This window comes from Lepidochelys kempii, chromosome 3, assembly GCF_965140285.1.
Source record: "Lepidochelys kempii isolate rLepKem1 chromosome 3, rLepKem1.hap1, whole genome shotgun sequence".
NCBI classification, from domain to species: domain Eukaryota; kingdom Metazoa; phylum Chordata; order Testudines; family Cheloniidae; genus Lepidochelys; species Lepidochelys kempii.
The window spans coordinates 121,184,267-121,202,031 of record NC_136382.1 but is presented as its reverse complement, the minus strand read 5'-3'; the positions used below and the strand labels follow the sequence as shown (position 1 = coordinate 121,202,031).

At 42.6% G+C, this 17,765-nt stretch overlaps 1 protein-coding gene across 3 annotated transcripts in view; it reads right to left on the bottom strand.

Moving 5' to 3' along the window:
* SYTL3 (synaptotagmin like 3) overlaps positions 1-17,765 on the bottom strand; it is a 66,330-nt gene that overhangs the window by 38,366 nt on the left and 10,199 nt on the right. For 2 of the 3 annotated variants that reach the window (XM_073337808.2, XM_073337811.2), the window contains exons 2-5: positions 17,390-17,473; positions 14,610-15,213; positions 12,888-13,103; positions 5,055-5,119 (exon numbers count right to left, since the gene is read on the bottom strand). In XM_073337808.2, the coding sequence (XP_073193909.2) occupies positions 5,055-5,119; positions 12,888-13,103; positions 14,610-14,719 (391 nt within the window). In that variant the 5' untranslated portion in view covers positions 14,720-15,213; positions 17,390-17,473. The remainder of the gene's footprint in view (positions 1-5,054; positions 5,120-12,887; positions 13,104-14,609; positions 15,214-17,389; positions 17,474-17,765) is intronic. The other variant, XM_073337809.2, reaches the window with a different exon arrangement.

Sequence of the window (17,765 nt, the reverse complement as noted above, 5' to 3'; positions counted from 1 at the left end):
CTAGTTGGTCCAGCCACCAGCACAGGGATTCTAGCACCTGAGCCAGGATCGTCACCATGCGGTCCAGGGGGCCTCTGTACGGACGGTAGGACAGTGTGAGCCACGCTTGTAAGGGTCTGAGTCTCAGTTGGGCATGCCTGACCATGTACGTGCATGCTGCCATATGTCCTATCAGCTGTAGGCAACACCTGAATGTGGTAGTGGGATACCAAAGCATTGAATTTACAATCTGCTCTATGGCCTGGAATCTGGGCTCTGGAAGGCTTGCTTTTGCCTGTATTGAGTCCAGGACTGCCCCTATAAACTCTAACCTTTGGGTGGGTATGAGAGAAGATTTGGGCACATTGAGGAGGAGCCCCAGCCTGTGAAACATGTCCATAGCCATCGTCATGTGGGACTGAACCTCTTTCTTGGAACGACCTGTGAGAAGCCAGTTGTCGAGGTACAGGAACACTCGAACCTGCCTTTTCTGCAGGAAGGCTGTCACCACCAACATGGATTTCGTGAACACTCAGGGGGCTGTGGAGAGGCCGAATGGGAGAACCATGAACTGGTAGTGATGTTGGTTTATGGCAAACCGGAGGAAGCGTCGGTGTGTCAGATGAATAGCGATATGAAAATATGTGTCCTTCATGTCGAGAGCAGAGTACCAATCCCCCAGATCCAAAGATGGAATAATAGTGCTCAGGGAGACCATGTGGAACTGGAGCTTGACCAAAAATTTGTTGAGTCCGCGAAGGTCTAAAATGGGTCAAAGACCCCCCCTTTGCCTTGGGAATTAGAAAGTAACAGGAGTAAAACCCCTTTCCCCTTAGCTCCTGCGGAATCTCCTCCACCACACCTATCTCGAGGAGCGAACGAACCTCCTGCATAAGGAGTTGCTCGTGAGAGGGGTCCCTGGAAGATGGGTGGGAGGGAGAGGAGGAGGAAAACTGGAGAGTGTATCCCACCTGTACTGTGCGTAGGATCCATAGGTCCGATGTTATATGGGACCACGCATGGTAGAAGTGGGTTAATCAGTTTAAAAATCCTGGGGATGGATCCAGGAACTGGGTTGGTACACTGTCCTCAGGCGCGCCCTCAAAACCCTTGCTTGTTTCCAGGTTGGGGCTTATTCTGGCCCTGGTTAGGTGTGCTGTTCTGTCTGCGCCTGAAGGCCCATATTGAGGGCAATTCTGCGGAGCAGCTCCTGGTGAGCCCTGTGGTCTATTGGTGGCGGTCCTGACACTGACATACCCACCACCTCGTCTGGGGAAGAGGTTGTCCTCATCTAGACCCTCCTCTGTGTCCCCACAGACCTGGGTCACTTCAGGGCCCTACGGGGCTGGCACCTCTTGAGGTGTCGCAGAGCTTGGCGCCATCTCAGATATTGGGTCTGGGGGCACCGGTTGCTCTTGTGAGTCTGGGGGTGGCCGGGAGAGAGTGGCATCCCTTGTCCTTGATGGGTGCCTGTGTGGCGACTTGGAATGGCTACTATAGCTAGAGCGACCAGAGTCGGCCTCGGATCCCAAGGATGCTGACTGAGTGGACCACAGCAGTGCCGAACATGCAGTGGTCGCAGGGTGCCAGGGAGTGGTGCCTGGCTGACCAGGACAACGAACGGTACCGGGAGTTCCGGGACTGGGATCGGTGTTGGGGACTGATGTGCAGTCGCCGCGGGTGGCACTGGCTGGTTCGCCTCCAGTGCTGTAACCTCACGCTGGGTTGTGGGCACCGGGGAATAATGGGATGCCGAACTCGACCATGAGTGGTGCCGAGATGGTGACCTGAACGGCGCACCATTGCTGGCTTCCCTCTGGATAGCACCCTTCTAGGTGGTGCCGGAGGGGGCTTGGCACTGACAACTCAATGAGGTCTTTTGCTGCCTCAAAAGTGTTGGGTGTGGAGGGATGTTCAAGGACCTCCTCCAACCCCTTGTCAGCACTAAATTCGCTGGGTACCGGACTCAACGGGGCCTGTGGCGCCAGAGTCGACGGTGCAGCTTCTTGGCTTGGGCCCGCAATGTGTCTTTGCGTGCTGGGAGCATCTCTGAGCAGCTTAGCAGCTCTCTGGGGAGAGCGCCCTCTTTCTCCGTGCTTGTGCCGCTTAGTCGGTGCCGGAGAAGTCGACCAGTGCCGAAGTTTGTTGTCCCGTCTCGGTGCCGATGATTTGCGGTGCCAGGTCACACACGGATGCCGGGGCACTTGGCACCGAGGATGCCAGTGCCGGTTGGTTGGAGGCTGGAGGTTGTAACGCAGCCTCCATGAGCAACTGCTTAAGGCGAAAGTCTCTTTCTTTCTTAAAAAGAAAAGGAGGACTTGTGGCACCTTAGAGACTAACAAATTTATTTGAGCATAAGCTTTCGTGAGCTACAGCTCACTTCATCGGATGCATTCAGTGGAAAATACAGTGGGGAAATGTATATACACAGAGAACATGAAACAATGGGTGTTATCATACATACTGTAAGGAGAGTGATCACTGAAGATGAGCGAATACCAGCAGGAGAGCGGGGGAGGGAGAGAAGAAAACCTTTTGTAGTGATAATCAAGGTGGGCCATTTCCAGCATTTCTTTCTTGGTGCACAGCTTAAAGGCCTTGCAGATCTTGCAGCGCTCTGCTTGATGAGACTCTCCCAGACGCCGGAGACAGGAATTGTGGGGGTCGCTGTTGGGCATAGACTTGTGGCACGTGGCGCAAGCTTTAAAACCCTGGGCTTCCGGCATTCACCGCAGCCCAAGGCTGGTGCTGGAAGTAGCTTCCAGACACCTGAGACAATGGATTTCTAACTACTGATAACTAACTGATAACTACATATGAAAGGCTAAGGGATCACTCACAAGCGAGAGACAGAGAGAGAGAGAGAGAGAGAGAGAGAACGTTCCAACAGTGCCACGGACGGTAAGAAGGAACTGAAGGGGGGTCGGGCCAGCAGGGTAATATATACACCACCATGAGGGCGCTACTCTGAGGGGCTCCCCTGCCATCCTGACAGGAACTGCTAAGGGAAAAATTTCCGACGTCCGTGCTCGCGGCGCATGCACCCCTAATTGGAATGGACGTGAACAATCACTTGAAGAAGAAGAATCCTTTCTCGGTGCCGAGCTCGCCGATGGCACCAGGGCGTTCCACATCGAGGATGACACAGTAGGGGTCGGGTCTCCCAAGCCTGGGTCAGAGTGGGGGCGTAGAGCTGCCTCCATCAGGATCTCCTTGAGCACTGTTCCCTTTCCTTAAGAGTTCTCAGACGGAACTTGCAGCACATCTTACAACGATCTTTCTGATGGATCTCCCCAGGCACCGTAGACACGACAAATGTGGGTCACTCTTTGGCATGCGCTTGGTGCAGGCCACACAGTTTTTAAAACCTGGGGAACGTGGCATATCACGGCTCCAGGAAGCAGAGTGGGGGAAAAGGCGGTGGGCAACAAACTCTATACTAAGACACTAATAACACTAACGAACTAACTATATACAACCAGATAAAGAATGAACTTGCTGAGCAAGAGCTACGGGAAGTTCCAGCCACTGTCACTGGCGGTAAGAAGGAACTGAAGGGGTAGCAGGTCGGCAGGGCTATATATTAGGCACCACGAGGGTGCGACTCCAGGGGCGCCCAGGACGACCCAATGGATGCTGCTAGGGGGAAAATCTTCAAGCCAACGAGCAAGTGTGCGTGCACACACTTGATTGGAATGGACATCAACAAGCACTTGAAGAAGAATAACAGAAAATCACTTTTCTGTATTTGTGAGAGATTGTTTAGATTTACATCTTTACTACTCTCACCAACCACCTCTGGGGAGAGAGAGAGAGAGAGAGAGAAATGAGTGCATATAACAACTTTTGGAACTCCACTGACCGCAAGAAGGTGAATCAACCAACATTATTAAATTGGGAAATGTGTTCTATCTAGAAGGGGATTCAGTGAAGTTGATAAATAACTGCTGTCTGATTTTTAGCAAGGAAGTGTATCATTACTCATCTTCTCACTTTGTTTTGATGCCAGCTTTCAGTGAATACCTGTTGTTTCAAAGACTGCTTGATTACTTAATGTATAACATCCTTCTTCTCTTATATTGCTAATGTTTCCACAGATAAACAGAGCTCCCTGAGGGGGTATTTTAAGGACCAGTGTCTATTGGCTTCACCTGCGTATTATCCCCTCTTACATCTGAAGTCATAAAATGGGGATACTCTGGTCCAGGTTGTGTCATTTAGACACAGGTCCCAGATAGGGAAAGTGGGAAGCGACACCACCCCCAGGGGAGCTCAAGAAGGGACTGTGTCTCATAAAACACAATCCTTTCCCCAGAATGCAGGGGTAGAGCACACACTGTAGCAGCCCTTTGGGCGATGCAGCATGTTCCTCATTCACTTGACCTGCTTTGGGTTCCAGTGCTGTGGATGAGGATGGATCTGCCACCACCACACACCCATTGGCTACTTTGTGTCCCCAGTGGCATAGGAGGGCCCTACACAAGGGGGATGGCATAACTGGGCTCCAAACGGGTTTTGGTTTAGGTTCCCATAGATTAGTATGTGCTGAACACTGTCTCATGGTAGGTTTGTAAATTTCCCCTTTTTATTGTCTATTCTATCCTGTCCTCTTTGTAAGCTTTGAACCTACATCACTGAAATCAACAGGAACTTTGCCATTAACTTAAAAGGCTGCAAGACATCTCTTTGCAGTCCACATACCCTAGTGCATCTATATTTATTTCACAGACCATTGTATTTCTTATTCATCTTAAGGTGCACACTTATTTGGTGCTCACAATTTCAGTTACATTGTTCAAATTGATATGGTTATCATATTTCATTTTATCCAGCCAAAGTACTTTGCCCTTTAAAGGCCTTCTTCTGGCTTATGCTTGAGGCAAACAGGCAGGCATTCTGCTGTCTTACACCCACTGTAGAGACACATACCACAAGATCTAGTCTTTATTTCAGACCTATCTCCTACTAAATGGGCTAAAAATGAAACAAAGCAGTGTGTCAAGATTTTGTATTGTATATTAGTTAGATGAAGACTATACACCGCAAAGCAGTTTGTTGCCTGCTCCAGTAATTACCGTCAGCTGGGAATTTCTTGGCACGTTCCTCAAAGAACCATTCCCCAGTCTTCACTTTAATGTCTCTGAAAAACAAACAAACAGATATTTGAACCTTTTTCACAGTTTCCAAGATGAATATTCAGGACCATATACATGTGCACTTAAGGCAAAAATCTAATTAACAGTCAAAGACTACAGAGTGATCCTTCTTAATTGTACAGTATAACTAATGGGAGATCACTACAATCTGACCCTGAGTTCAGCTTTGTGATCAGCTTTGTGCTCCCTGTAAGAACTCTTCTGCCCTGACATATTATCTAGTGTTTAGAGCAACACACTGGAAGTCAAGAGTCCTTGATTCTATTCCTAGCTCTGCACCTGACTTGCTCTGTGACCTCAGATAAGGCCCTTAGGGCTAGTTTGCTGTTTACTGCCATAGCCTAGCTTGAGGGAATGTAAAGGTACTGTAGTGTGTGCTCCTAGGTGTAAGACAGAATGGCTATATAAGAGCAGCACATGCTGCAGTGCCATAACCCTAGAAGGTGCAACACACTCCCTCCTCATTGATGTGGACAGTGTGGTGGTGCCATGGCCTAACCCTAACCTTACCCTGCTCCTCTTTCAAGAAGCTAGTGCCACTGGTAGCAACTGTCATGCACATTACTTGCATGCATCAGGATCATGAGATCAAATGGGTGATATTTTAATGAGTATGAAATGCACATAAGGACAGATCCTTGAGAAAAATTCAAAAGCCTGTAACTAAACAAAACCAAAAAACTATATATAATTCTGACTGAAATTCACAAAGGCCAGGAAATGCAGCGGTTGAGTTGCCATGCTGGTTCTCAATTCATTCCCTTTTAAAATATGGTACAATGTTTAGGACGCTGTGTGCTTTTGTTTCAGCTTGGTTTTAGGTTCCATTTTTAGGCACCTAAATAAGTGTCTTTGTATTCAGAGGAGCTGAACACCTGCAACTTTAACTTACTCCATTGGAAATGGAGTATGTTCAGCTCCTCTTAAAATCAGGCCATTTATTTAGGTGTCTAACCATAGATTATGGTGCTTAATTTAAGACAATGGAATCAGAAAATTTGGCAGTAGAGGTTCTGGTATAACTGTTCTGGACACTGCTTTAAATCCATATAATGTGCTATGATTAGGCTTGAAGGATTAGATTTGTATCGGTAAATGCAGGTAAACATCTATTTCACCATACACACACAAACTGAAGAAGAAATATTTCCATCAGTAATAATAAAAATGTATAGATAGACAAAGTAAGAAACGTACTGCTTGAGAATTTATTAAAGTTTGACTTGAGGATATTTACTTTGTATATTTTGACATGTGATGTAGACAGTTTGTGTTTTGATGGTTATAAAGCTTCAATTTTTTGAATCTCAACGTCTACTATGATAAAATAATTATTGTCTGCCCCCCTTGTGTGAACTCCCCCCATAATTTCCCACAGCTGTGAAAATTTAAATCTATAAATGAAGAAAAAGATGCTTAAAACCCATAATTTTGTGCAACTGTGAAAATTTAATCAGATAAAATAAAAAAATGCTGTGGATCGGATACAAAGTGCCATCAAATGCATAAAACAATCAAAGAAAAACAGACAAAAATAAATATATTTTCTCCAATCTCATTCTATTATTTGTAACTTTAGCAGGTGAAAATATTCAGACAGAAATGTTATTTTTAAGTTTTCTTAGATTCATACATTTTAAGGCCAGAAGGCCTTATGACCATCTAGTCCATGGGTGGGGAACCTTTTTTCTACCAGGGACCACTGACCCACGGAAAAAAATCAGTCATGGGCCACACACAGCCCAGCGGGTGGGGGGGTTCGGGGCCTCCCCTAGGCTCCAGGGTAGGGACAAGGGGAGAAATGAGGGGTTCAGTGTGCAGGAGGGGGCTCTGGGCTGGGGGCTGAGGTGTGGGAGGGAGTGAGGGCTCTGGTGTGGGGCTTGGGATGAGGGGTTTGGGGTGCAGAAGGGGGCTCCAGGCTGGGGCCAAGGGGTTTGGAGTGCAGGAGCATGCTCAGGGTTGGGGCAGGAGGTAGGGAGGAAGTATGAGGTGCGGGGTCTGGGAAGGAGTTAGGGTGTGGGAGGGGGTTCCAACTTGGGGCAGGAGGCTCAGGGTGCAGGCTCCGGCCGGGCGACACTTACCTCAGGCGGCTCCTGGTCAGTGGCACAGCGTGGCTAAGGCAGGCTCCCTGCCTGCTGGGGCTCCGTGCTGCTCCCAGAAGCGGCCGCCATGTCCAGCCCCTAGGCAGAGGGGTGAGGGGGCTCTGCATGGTGCATGCTGCCCAGGCCCACAAGTGCTGCCCCCACAGCTCCCATTGGCCGTGATTCCCAGCCAATGGGAACTGCGGAGCCGGCGCTGGGGATGGGGGCAACGCATAGAGCTTCCCTGATCACACCTGCTCCTAGATGCCGCAGGGACATGCTGGGAGCAGCACAGAGCCAACCAGACTTCTGGCAACCTGGCGAGCAGGTGCTTGCGGCTCAAGCCCTGTGAGGGGGTGGAAGAGAGGGCACCAAGGCTCGGGGCTTCCGGCCTGCAGCACAGAGACTTGCCGTGGGCCAGATGAAATGAAGCAGCGGGCCGGATCTGGCCACAGGTTCCCCACCCCTGATTTAATCTGACCTACACGCCACAGGCCAGTGATCTTCACCCAGTAATTCCTGCCTCAAGCCTATATCTTGTGGTTGGACTGGAGCATATTTGCTAGAAAGACATCCAATCTTGACTTAAAGACTTCAAGTGATGATGAATCCATCACAACACTAGGTAACTTGATCCAATGGTTAATTACACTCACTGTTCTAAATGTGCACCTTATTTCTAGCTTATATTTATCTAGCTTCAGCTTCCAACCACTGGGCATTGTTATGCCTTTGTCACATTTAAGAGCCCTATGCTACCAGAACTACTCCCCATGTGGCTATATATAAACCATGGATTAGATAAATAGAGTTAACTTCTTAAGTTTCCACTGTAAGGCAAGTTTTCCAGACCTCATATCATTCTTGTAGTTCTTTTCTGAACTCTTTCCAATTGTTCAACACCCTTTTGGAGTGTGGAGACCAGACCCGGACAGACTATTCTAGTAGCAGTCTCACCAGTGCTGTACGTAAGAACAGCCATACTGGTTCAGACCAAAGGTCCAACTAGCCCATTATCCAACAGTGGCCAATGCCAGGTGCTCCAGAGGGAATGAACACAACAGGTAATCATCAAGTGATCCATTCCCTGTCGCCCATTCCCAGTTTCTGCCAAACGTATGTATACATAAATTATATCAACTTCCTGTTTGATTTTCCCCTGGTTATACATCCAAGAATTGCATTAGCCAGTTTAGCCACAGTAACACACAGGGAGCTCATATTCAGTTAGTTATTCATCATGACCCCTGAGGTCCTTTTCAGTGTCACTGCTTCCAAAACAGAGTCCCCAATCCTGTAACTGACCTATATACGTTGTCTGTTGTTCAAATGACCTCATCTCACCAAGTGATCTAGACTGCTCTGTATAATTGACCTATCTTTATCATTATTTACCATTTTACTTATTTTCATGTCACCTGCACACTTTGCCAGCAAAGATTTAATATTTTCTCCTCGATCATTGATAAACATACAAAATAGCATTACACCAAGAACAGATCCCTGTGGGAGCCCACTAGAAACACCTGCTTTGGATGATGACTCCCCATTTACAATTATTTTTTGAAGTTTATCAATTAGCCAGTTTTTAATCCATTTAATATGTGATATATTGATTTTGTATAGTGCTAATTTTTTAATCAGAATGTTATGCGGAACTAAATCAAACACCTGACAGATGTCTAAATCCATACTATGTCAATACAGTTACCTTTATCATCCATACCTGTAATCTCAAAATCAAAAAAATATATCAAATTTCTTGAACAAGAGATATATTTTCCATAAAATCATGCTTTTATGGGGGGAATGGACAGGGGTAAGGGGGATGCTACCCTGAAAAGTTTGGGGACCACTGATTTAGAAAGACAAACAACATTATAAATAACTTTATCCTTGTTCACCACTTCCATCTTACCACAGGATGTACATATTTAAATGTTACTTTACATCTTGCATTCATTCAATCCAGATTTATTTAGTTTGAATACATTACATGACTAACAATATGATCAGCCCCAAAATCCCTGATCTGAACATCCCCAAACTTTCTGAGGTTAAGATGCCAATTGGAACATTGCAGCTTGGCCTTCTTTCTACTCACGATATAGCAAACCAAATGCCGACCTCAGTTAAACATTTATTTTCTTTGGACAGGTGGGATGTGAGCACTTAAGAGTTGAATTTGGCTGACGGTGTTCATCTAGCAAATGGGGACATGTATGTAGCCCTGTGATAAATCATATCCAAGGCTATAATGGGACTGCTTTAGAGATATTTGCCCTCAGCCATGCACAGAGAAAGGGCATATGAGAAGTTAAAAGATACTTCTATTCACATTTATAAACTTATCAGAGCAAGACCATGAACAGAGGATGATGGCTGATTTCTGTTCACTTATGCGTGACTCATAGTAATACCTACAATCATCTAGATATAGCACACAGGAAATACATTTCCATTTTGTTTTTGAAATGTCAAAAACGGTGTTTTATGGTAGCCTTTTTGTCATTGCTTATGCTCAGTTTGGTCTATGAAGTTTGTCTCCACAGATAATCTAATATCTAAAACTAGTATTTAAAGAGCAGGGTAGGGGAGGAAGAACGTCAGTGATGTTGCTGATACCAATGTTTTGTGGGGGAAAAAACATTTTAACAGCAACTGAGAGCTAGATAATAGCATCAGGATTAAAAAAAAACAAGATGAAGATAATGAAATTATACTGCCTATCAAATGTACACCAGTATGTTTTGTAATTGATCATTTATAAGCAGTCACTCTACTTGCCATCACAAAGACACACAGAGACTCTGCTGGCCTAGATTCTGCAAGAAGTCATTTAGACGCTGATTTTCGGAAGTCAACGTGCTTTTCTTGACTTCAACAGAAGGTATGAGTGCTCAGTACTGTATCTCTGAAAATCAGACTCTAAATTTCTACATCTTTCCTCTTCCCATAAAATATAGGGCACTGAGTAGAACTACTCCATTACAGAGGGTCCACACATAGCCCTATCCATCTCTTAAGCTTTATAGTCCTGAACCAAAGCCCATTAAAGTCAATGGAAAAACTCCCAATGATTCCAATGGGCTTTGGATCAGGCCCTAAGTGATAAGCTCAAATGAGGCTTAAGCGCAGACAGGGCCTTGTGCTGTCCTTCTCCTCAAAGGTAAATTTCACTCACTGAGGATGCATAATTTTTCAACGTCTGCAATAGACAGAAAAATAGATTTCCTTGGGCGTGTTTATGTGTATGTGTCTTGCTGCATGCATTACTAAATATCAGGATAAGTAATGATATGAGATACGATATGATGTGATCTTAATTGGCTGAAATGACACTTTTATTATAAACCTCTATTTTTAGTTGCTTTGGGATAAAAAGAGTTTTTCCATGTTACACTTAGCCTCTGAACAATAGTCTTAAAAAACAAATGAGAAAAAAATGTGGTCCATTTGTCTTTAACTTATGGTTTCCTGCACACAAAAATAGTTATGAATCCATCCCCTTTTCGCTAAAAAGAAAAGCACTTTGGAGGTGGAGATAATGGTTCTGGAGCTCATATAATTCAAAAGCTGCTTTTCCCTCCTTCCCCCCAAAAAAAACAAACTCATAATTATTTAGCCCCAAATGTCGAGCAAACTACTGTGCCTGTTTTGTGATAAATGCATTTCAAATACATTGTTTAAAAATCACAATTTACATGAAAAGACATTCATTGTGCATTCTTAAAGTCTGCACTGTCACCCAAGATACACAAACTGACTTTAAAAAGAACAGGAGTACTTGTGGCACCTTAGAGACTAACATATTTATTAGAGCATAAGTTTTCGTGGACTACAGCCCACTTCATTGGATGCATAGAATGGAACATACAGTAAAAAGATATAATTAATTACGATGAGCTATTATCAGCAGGAGAAAAAAACTTTTGTAGTAATAATCAAGATGGCCCATTTAGACAGTTGACAAGAAGGTGTGAGGATACTTAACATGGGGAAATAGATTCAATATGTGTAATGATCCAGCCACTCCCAGCCTCTATTCAAACCCAAGTTAATGGCATATTAATTAATATGCAAACTAAATACAATTAACTTGGGTTTGAATAGAGACTGGGAGTGGCTGGGTCATTACACATATTGAATCTATTTCCCCATGTTAAGTATCCTCACACCTTCTTGTCAACTGTCTAAATGGGCCATCTTGATTATTACTACAAAAGTTTTTTTTCTCCTGCTGATAATAGCTCATCTTAATTAATTAGCCTCTTACTCCACCTTTTCATGTTCTCTGTATGTGTGTATATATATATATATATATATATATATATATATATATATTCTTACTATAGGTTCCATTCTATGCATCCGATGAAGTGGGCTGTAGCCCAAGAAAGCTTATGCTCAAATAAATTTGTTAGTCTCTAAGGTGCCACAAGTACTCCTGTTCTTTTTGCGGATACAGACTAACACGGCTGCTACTCTGAAAACTGACTTTAAACTGGCAACCATCCACAGATCGTCAATCCTGTTCAAAAAGCTAGTACAAGACCTATGTACCACTTGAGTTCTTATTTCAACCTAAATTTGAGGTGTAAAGAGGGATTTACGTGGTGCATAGCCCTTATACTGACCTCCTTCACAGTGATGAATTTCATTTAAAATACTTGTCCTATGCACAGGGATGAATTTCACCTTCAGAACTGCTCGTTTGATTTCAAAACTCTGTTTTTGCCTATAAAGTACCACAACATTTCTCATCAAAGTCAGAAATGTATCAGAATATCCCTGATTTGGACTATTGAGCTTAGACAGGATGTTCTGAATAAGAGTATATTCAGTGGAGGTATTTAATATAGTAGTACAGAGAAGGTAAATCAAAAACTCTTGTTTACACTTTCTGGTAATACAAGAACGAAGTAATATGCAATGAAATCAAAAGGTAACAAACTTAAATTAGATAAGCATAGGGCTGTCTCTGACTATATGCGCTTGTCATCAGAATGTTGTTATTAATATTTGTTATACATTTTTAATCTACATGTACTATAGTTTCATATTATTTATTATATTAATTATTAAGTATTATTATTATTGTTGTTATTATTATTATTAAACACAATGGGGATACCTCTACTCTTGTGATAAGGGCCTTGGGAAAAATAATGACAAGGAAGTAGTCAAGAACTCAGCCAAACATCTCATCCAAAAGATGGCACCTCCTGTGGCACAAGATCCCCAGCACCCTGCAGGAATGCACTGGTTCAGTACTGACTCATAGGGAAGATAGCCATCTGTGGGAATCACAGTATCAGTTACTGCAGCTATCTGGGTTTTCTTCAGGTAATTTCTATGGAAGAACTGACTATACCAAATCCTGCCCTACCTTATGAGATCTAACACTATCACAGCCCCAGGAAATACTGATGCATGTTTGAGTCTCTGTGACCTGTCCATTTTGCTAAACAGAAGGGGTGAAATCCTGGCTCCACTGAAGTCAATGACAAAATTCCCACTGACTTCAACGGGGTGAGGTTTTCACCCCAGGCTTTCAACTCTTGTCAATGCTACCTTAATTATAACAATTTAGGCATTTTATTTGCTTCTCTAACTATTACAACACCACAAACAACAGAGATGGCTCAGCAAAACTAGTCAAATTTCTCACCCATGAGCATAACAGATGGTGCATTTCCACAAATAGGGATTCAGGCAGACACGGCACTCAGAGCACACTCGATGACTGCATCCATTGCACACTGCACCTCTATTCATCACTAGTCCCAAGGATTTCTGACAGCGAGCGCAGGATCTTTCTTGGTACTCATGGCTTACACTTTTTGCCCCCTTCCAACGAAGTTGCTGCAGCTGAATTTTCAATTTCCTGTCCACACCAAGCAAATAAAAATATGTACAATCACAAACTGATAATGTTTGTGTCCAATAGTGATAATAATTATGGGTCAAATCTTCAGATTGTGGCCTCTATTTTTACGTTGCCTGAAATCACTTTCATACAGTATTTTTTTGCATTATCAATTGCACATGAAACCCCACTTCTGCACATAAATGGAGTTCTAATCTAGTACAAATGGTGCTCTGCACATGCAAATTATGCACACGTAACAGGGAGCCAAAAAGTATGTATGCAAGTGATCATGTGTTCAAAGCTGTGCACATGCAAAAGAAGTGGGGTTTGGTTCCCTTTGCAAATTTGACTCATGAATGAGAATTGCAAAAACATCTTCATTAAATACATGAATCAGCTAAGGTGAATTTAATTGAATTATGTGTAGACTTAAAATTACAAAAACTAAAACCAAAACCATTTTAAAACAAAAAATTGAAAATTGTTGCTTTTACTTACCTGACATAACCGTAGTTCAGTGTTTCTCTGACAAGGATCAGTAACATTAAGAATCCTGTTCCCTGCACTATTTGGTTACATCATAACCCTTCTGCAGGAGAATATTCTGACTATACAAAGTTGAACTGAGTAAATACCAAAGAAGTTACTGTATTTGCTCAAATTTAAAAATGAATTTGTTTCAGCTTTGCTTACAACCTATTAGCATTTGTTTTCCACAGACATTTAAGTTTTAATCATACAAATACTTGCAGAAAGCAAACTGTAGGGCCTACACTCAAATGTGAAAACATAGAGAATTTTAAAGTTGCATGTGTAAATATTAGCAACCCAAATGGTATGTTTTATATGGGGTGGGTTATTGCTTGAGAAAGTAGGTTGCAAGGTTCCAAAAAAACAATAACACCTTGTCAGAGCCCTAGTACACAGGAAACAAAATAAGCTAGACAAAGATTTAACCTCACCCTTTACAAATCAAATATCCGTGTGAAGGTACTGAGAGAGAATTAAATTTAAACTCTTCATTCAGCCAATAAAACCCTCTGGTGATGACAGAAAATTGCACACTAGTACATGCAATGCACTTGGCATAAAATTTATATGGGATGGGACACTGCTTCACTCAGCATGGGGAACAGGTTCCCAAAACCCCTTGTGAGAATCCTGGAACAGATGAAATGACGTAAATCAGTCAAAGACCTGATCTCATTCTTTGTAACTGGGACAATCCACGTGCACCTGTGAATGTGATGAGGGAGAATTAACTATAAACTCTCCACTGAGGGAGTAACCCTTGTGGTAGCCTGATCTTTTCTAGGAATGCTAGAAGCTAAATTCATTGAGTAGTTTATTCAATGCACAGTATTTATTCAGCTCTAATGGATAGTGAGCCATGACACACTGGATACCTCTTAGTTTTCCCAACTGGAAAAAAGATACTAGTTAACAGCAGATAGGAGATGAAATAAGATTAGAGAAGAAAGCAAAGAGAAATGGTGGCATAGTACAAAAAAGGCAAAATACCTTATCCTTTCCTCATCCACTTTTCTCACCATCTGGTCACGGTACAGGACCTGTAAAACTGTCTCTCGTTCCAATTCCTTAAGGAAGTTCAGATTCAGTTCACAGGTCATTTTCCCCACACTTCACTTCCTTTAGAGACTCCTGCACTACACAGTTCTACTATATCCAAGCTGACAGATATGACTGTTATCTGGAGTATAATATGGCATGCAGGAGGTCTATGAGTTCTTTTATGTGCCTGTGCTCTTATTTCATTGGTGATACATTTCTACTGTGTCATACTCTTGAAGAAAAGAAAAAAGAGTGTTCATCTCCATGCAAATCATAATTTCCAGAGTGTCTCTGCCCCCTGATGAATACGGTCATTTAGCAGGGTCACAACAGTCTGCTGCCTTTCATATGAAAGTTCTTTTTTTTGCTGAGAGTGGCTCCAAAACTGACAATAGCCCAAAGTAAGATTTTATTTGTAATCACCAGGCTGAGGGAGCCTTCACACAGAAAAAGGACATGAAGGAGAGGAAAACAGCTTGTCTTACTTGCCCTCTTGCTTTAGAAATTTCATGGTAGGAAGTAACTAGAATAAAAATAGTATCTTGTTCAGGACCTAGAGAAAAACAAAGATAAAGTGTTATTTTTCCTCATTTCTTCTTCTTCAACATCTCTCTGCTAGCATCTGGGCATTACTCAGTGAAAAACAAACTCTACCGTACACAAACTATACCTTTCACACACTGATTCAGACATGCTGGAGTAACCTGGAGATACTGAACAAGACAGACCATTCTTCAGTCAGCATTACCATCATTCCCACATGTTTCATTAATGCTTAGCTTTCTGCATTAATAGCTTAGAAAAGACTAATTTTGGTGTTGTGCTGATAATGCAAAAAAATCAATCAATTAATAAAAGTAGCTGCCAAGAAAATTCAGAGGCTGCTCTGGGGGCCTCATGATACATTGGTTATGATATGTGGTCCTTAACTGACTAGTAGCTGTACATCTCATCTTATGGAAGTGACAAAGCATTAAAAACTTGTAATAAAAGGAGAAAGAGCAACACCCCTTAGAGTTGTTTCTATCAATTATTTATATGTTTTAATAGCTAATGGACCTGTCATCTGAATCATAACTAGCTTCTTTCTGTAGAGGCTAGATAAAAGGTTTTGCACACAGCAGAGCTGCTATCTTTGTTAAACATACACAAACACAAAAGGTCAAGAGGATACAGTTTTATTTCTTGCATTGTGCACAAATAGCTCCTCATCCCAAACTGATGAGTTACTTATGTGCAAACATACAAGAAGCAGGAAAATACAGAAAGAGAAATAGATGAATGTGACACAGAGACCCTTTTTTCTCATCTCAGACCTGACAAACTCACTACACCAAAGATGTCTTTTACATGTCTTATTCATTAAAAAGTAGTATGTAAGGTATCTAGAGAAAGCTCCTAATTTGTCAAGAGTCATAATCTCATTGCAATATGTATGTACAAGTAATATTTATGGAATAATGTATTTATATGGAAAATAGGCTTTATGGACTTTGAGTAAAAATTAGTCACCAGGGTAATGTGTCTCCATGATGACCTATTCAAGCAAGAGAGAGCTGTCACCCCTCCTTAGTCAGCCATCGAGGTAATGCAAGGTTCTATTGTCTACCCTTGCCACACCCCAGAACAATCAACAGAAAACTATCGAAGACAATTGCAAATTATTGAAACCACTTGGAGGTGAAAAGGAACATTATAGGAGGCCGGAAATGACTCTGGGTATGAATAAAGACAAAAGACTGCTTCACTTTAAGAGAAGCAATGTCTATACTATAGCCTATGTCAGCAAAATTTATGTTGCTTGGGGGGGGGAGTGGTGGAATCCACCCCCCGCCCCCGAGCGACATAAGTTACACAGACATAAGCACTCATGTGCACAACGCTATGTCGGGGGGAGAGCTTCTGCCACCGACATAGCTTCGGCTGCTCTCGGAGGTGGTTTTTTTATGTTGACAGGAGAGCTCTCTCCTGTTGACATAAAGCGTCATCACCAGATGCGCCACTGCAGTGCTGTACATATAGAGATAACCAGAGTGTACAGGAAAGCACTCTGTATCCATTCACTGAGGAAAACCCCTGGCAGAGAAGGGTGCTTTCATGAGCATTTGAATGCTGGCTCTTCCGAAACTAGCCAGCTCTGCAACTGACTAAACTTGGGGAGGTGAAATCTTCTTTATTAGCTAAGAAAAGTAACTATTAATAAGTGAAGACCCAGGTTCACATTTTATGATTTTGTTTCATATTGTAACCACTTTTTCTACCACTCTCACATTTCTACTTAAATCCCTATTGCTACTTTAATAAATCTTCTTTGGTTTTATAAGCACCCTCAAGTGCTCTGTGATTTACAGGAGCAGTGGTTTAAGGTACAACTGGTAAATTAGGGTATACTGCATCTTTGGGTACAGAGGATTGGAAATTGCTGAGAGTAATCAGTGTCAGGGGCTGGATATTGCAGGGGAACACTTCAAAGGGACTTGGGTACCCCTATTGCTAACCTGCTAAACTAGGGCTGGCATAGTCCAGAGGAGAATGCTTGAGTGGTTGAAGGCCTGGCACGGTCAGGAAGCTAACACCCAGCAACCACAAACAAGACTTCCTCTTGCTGGAAGAGGGGGGCAACAAGATGATTCACAGTTCTGGGTACCTCAAGAACCGTGACAACAAAGTTTAAATAAAAACACGCAAGAATTGCTTTGTATCTATGGGACATATTCTGTGGTACTTACTTGTACAAAACTCTCACTGAAATCAAAAGGCATTTGCTTGATGAAACTGCAGAAACTGGCTCTATATGTATAGCTTTCAAAAAACTGAACACAAGAAAAAGTGTGTTATTTTTTAATAATAATGCATATTACTGTTGCATCTGCAGAAGGGAAACAGTTATTGAATCATATTCAGAATATTTGCATATCTTACAAAATCATACTGTTTCTATTAGGTTATAAAGTCTATATTTGGGTTGGTTTGACCTATTCAGGAGAGTTTAAAAGCAGATCAGTTTTGACCCACCTCTATTATTAAAAGGCAATAAAATAAAAATTAGTTTTGAAATCAAGTCTTGAGTGTTTAATCTAAGTATTATAACAGTCTTGGGGTTCA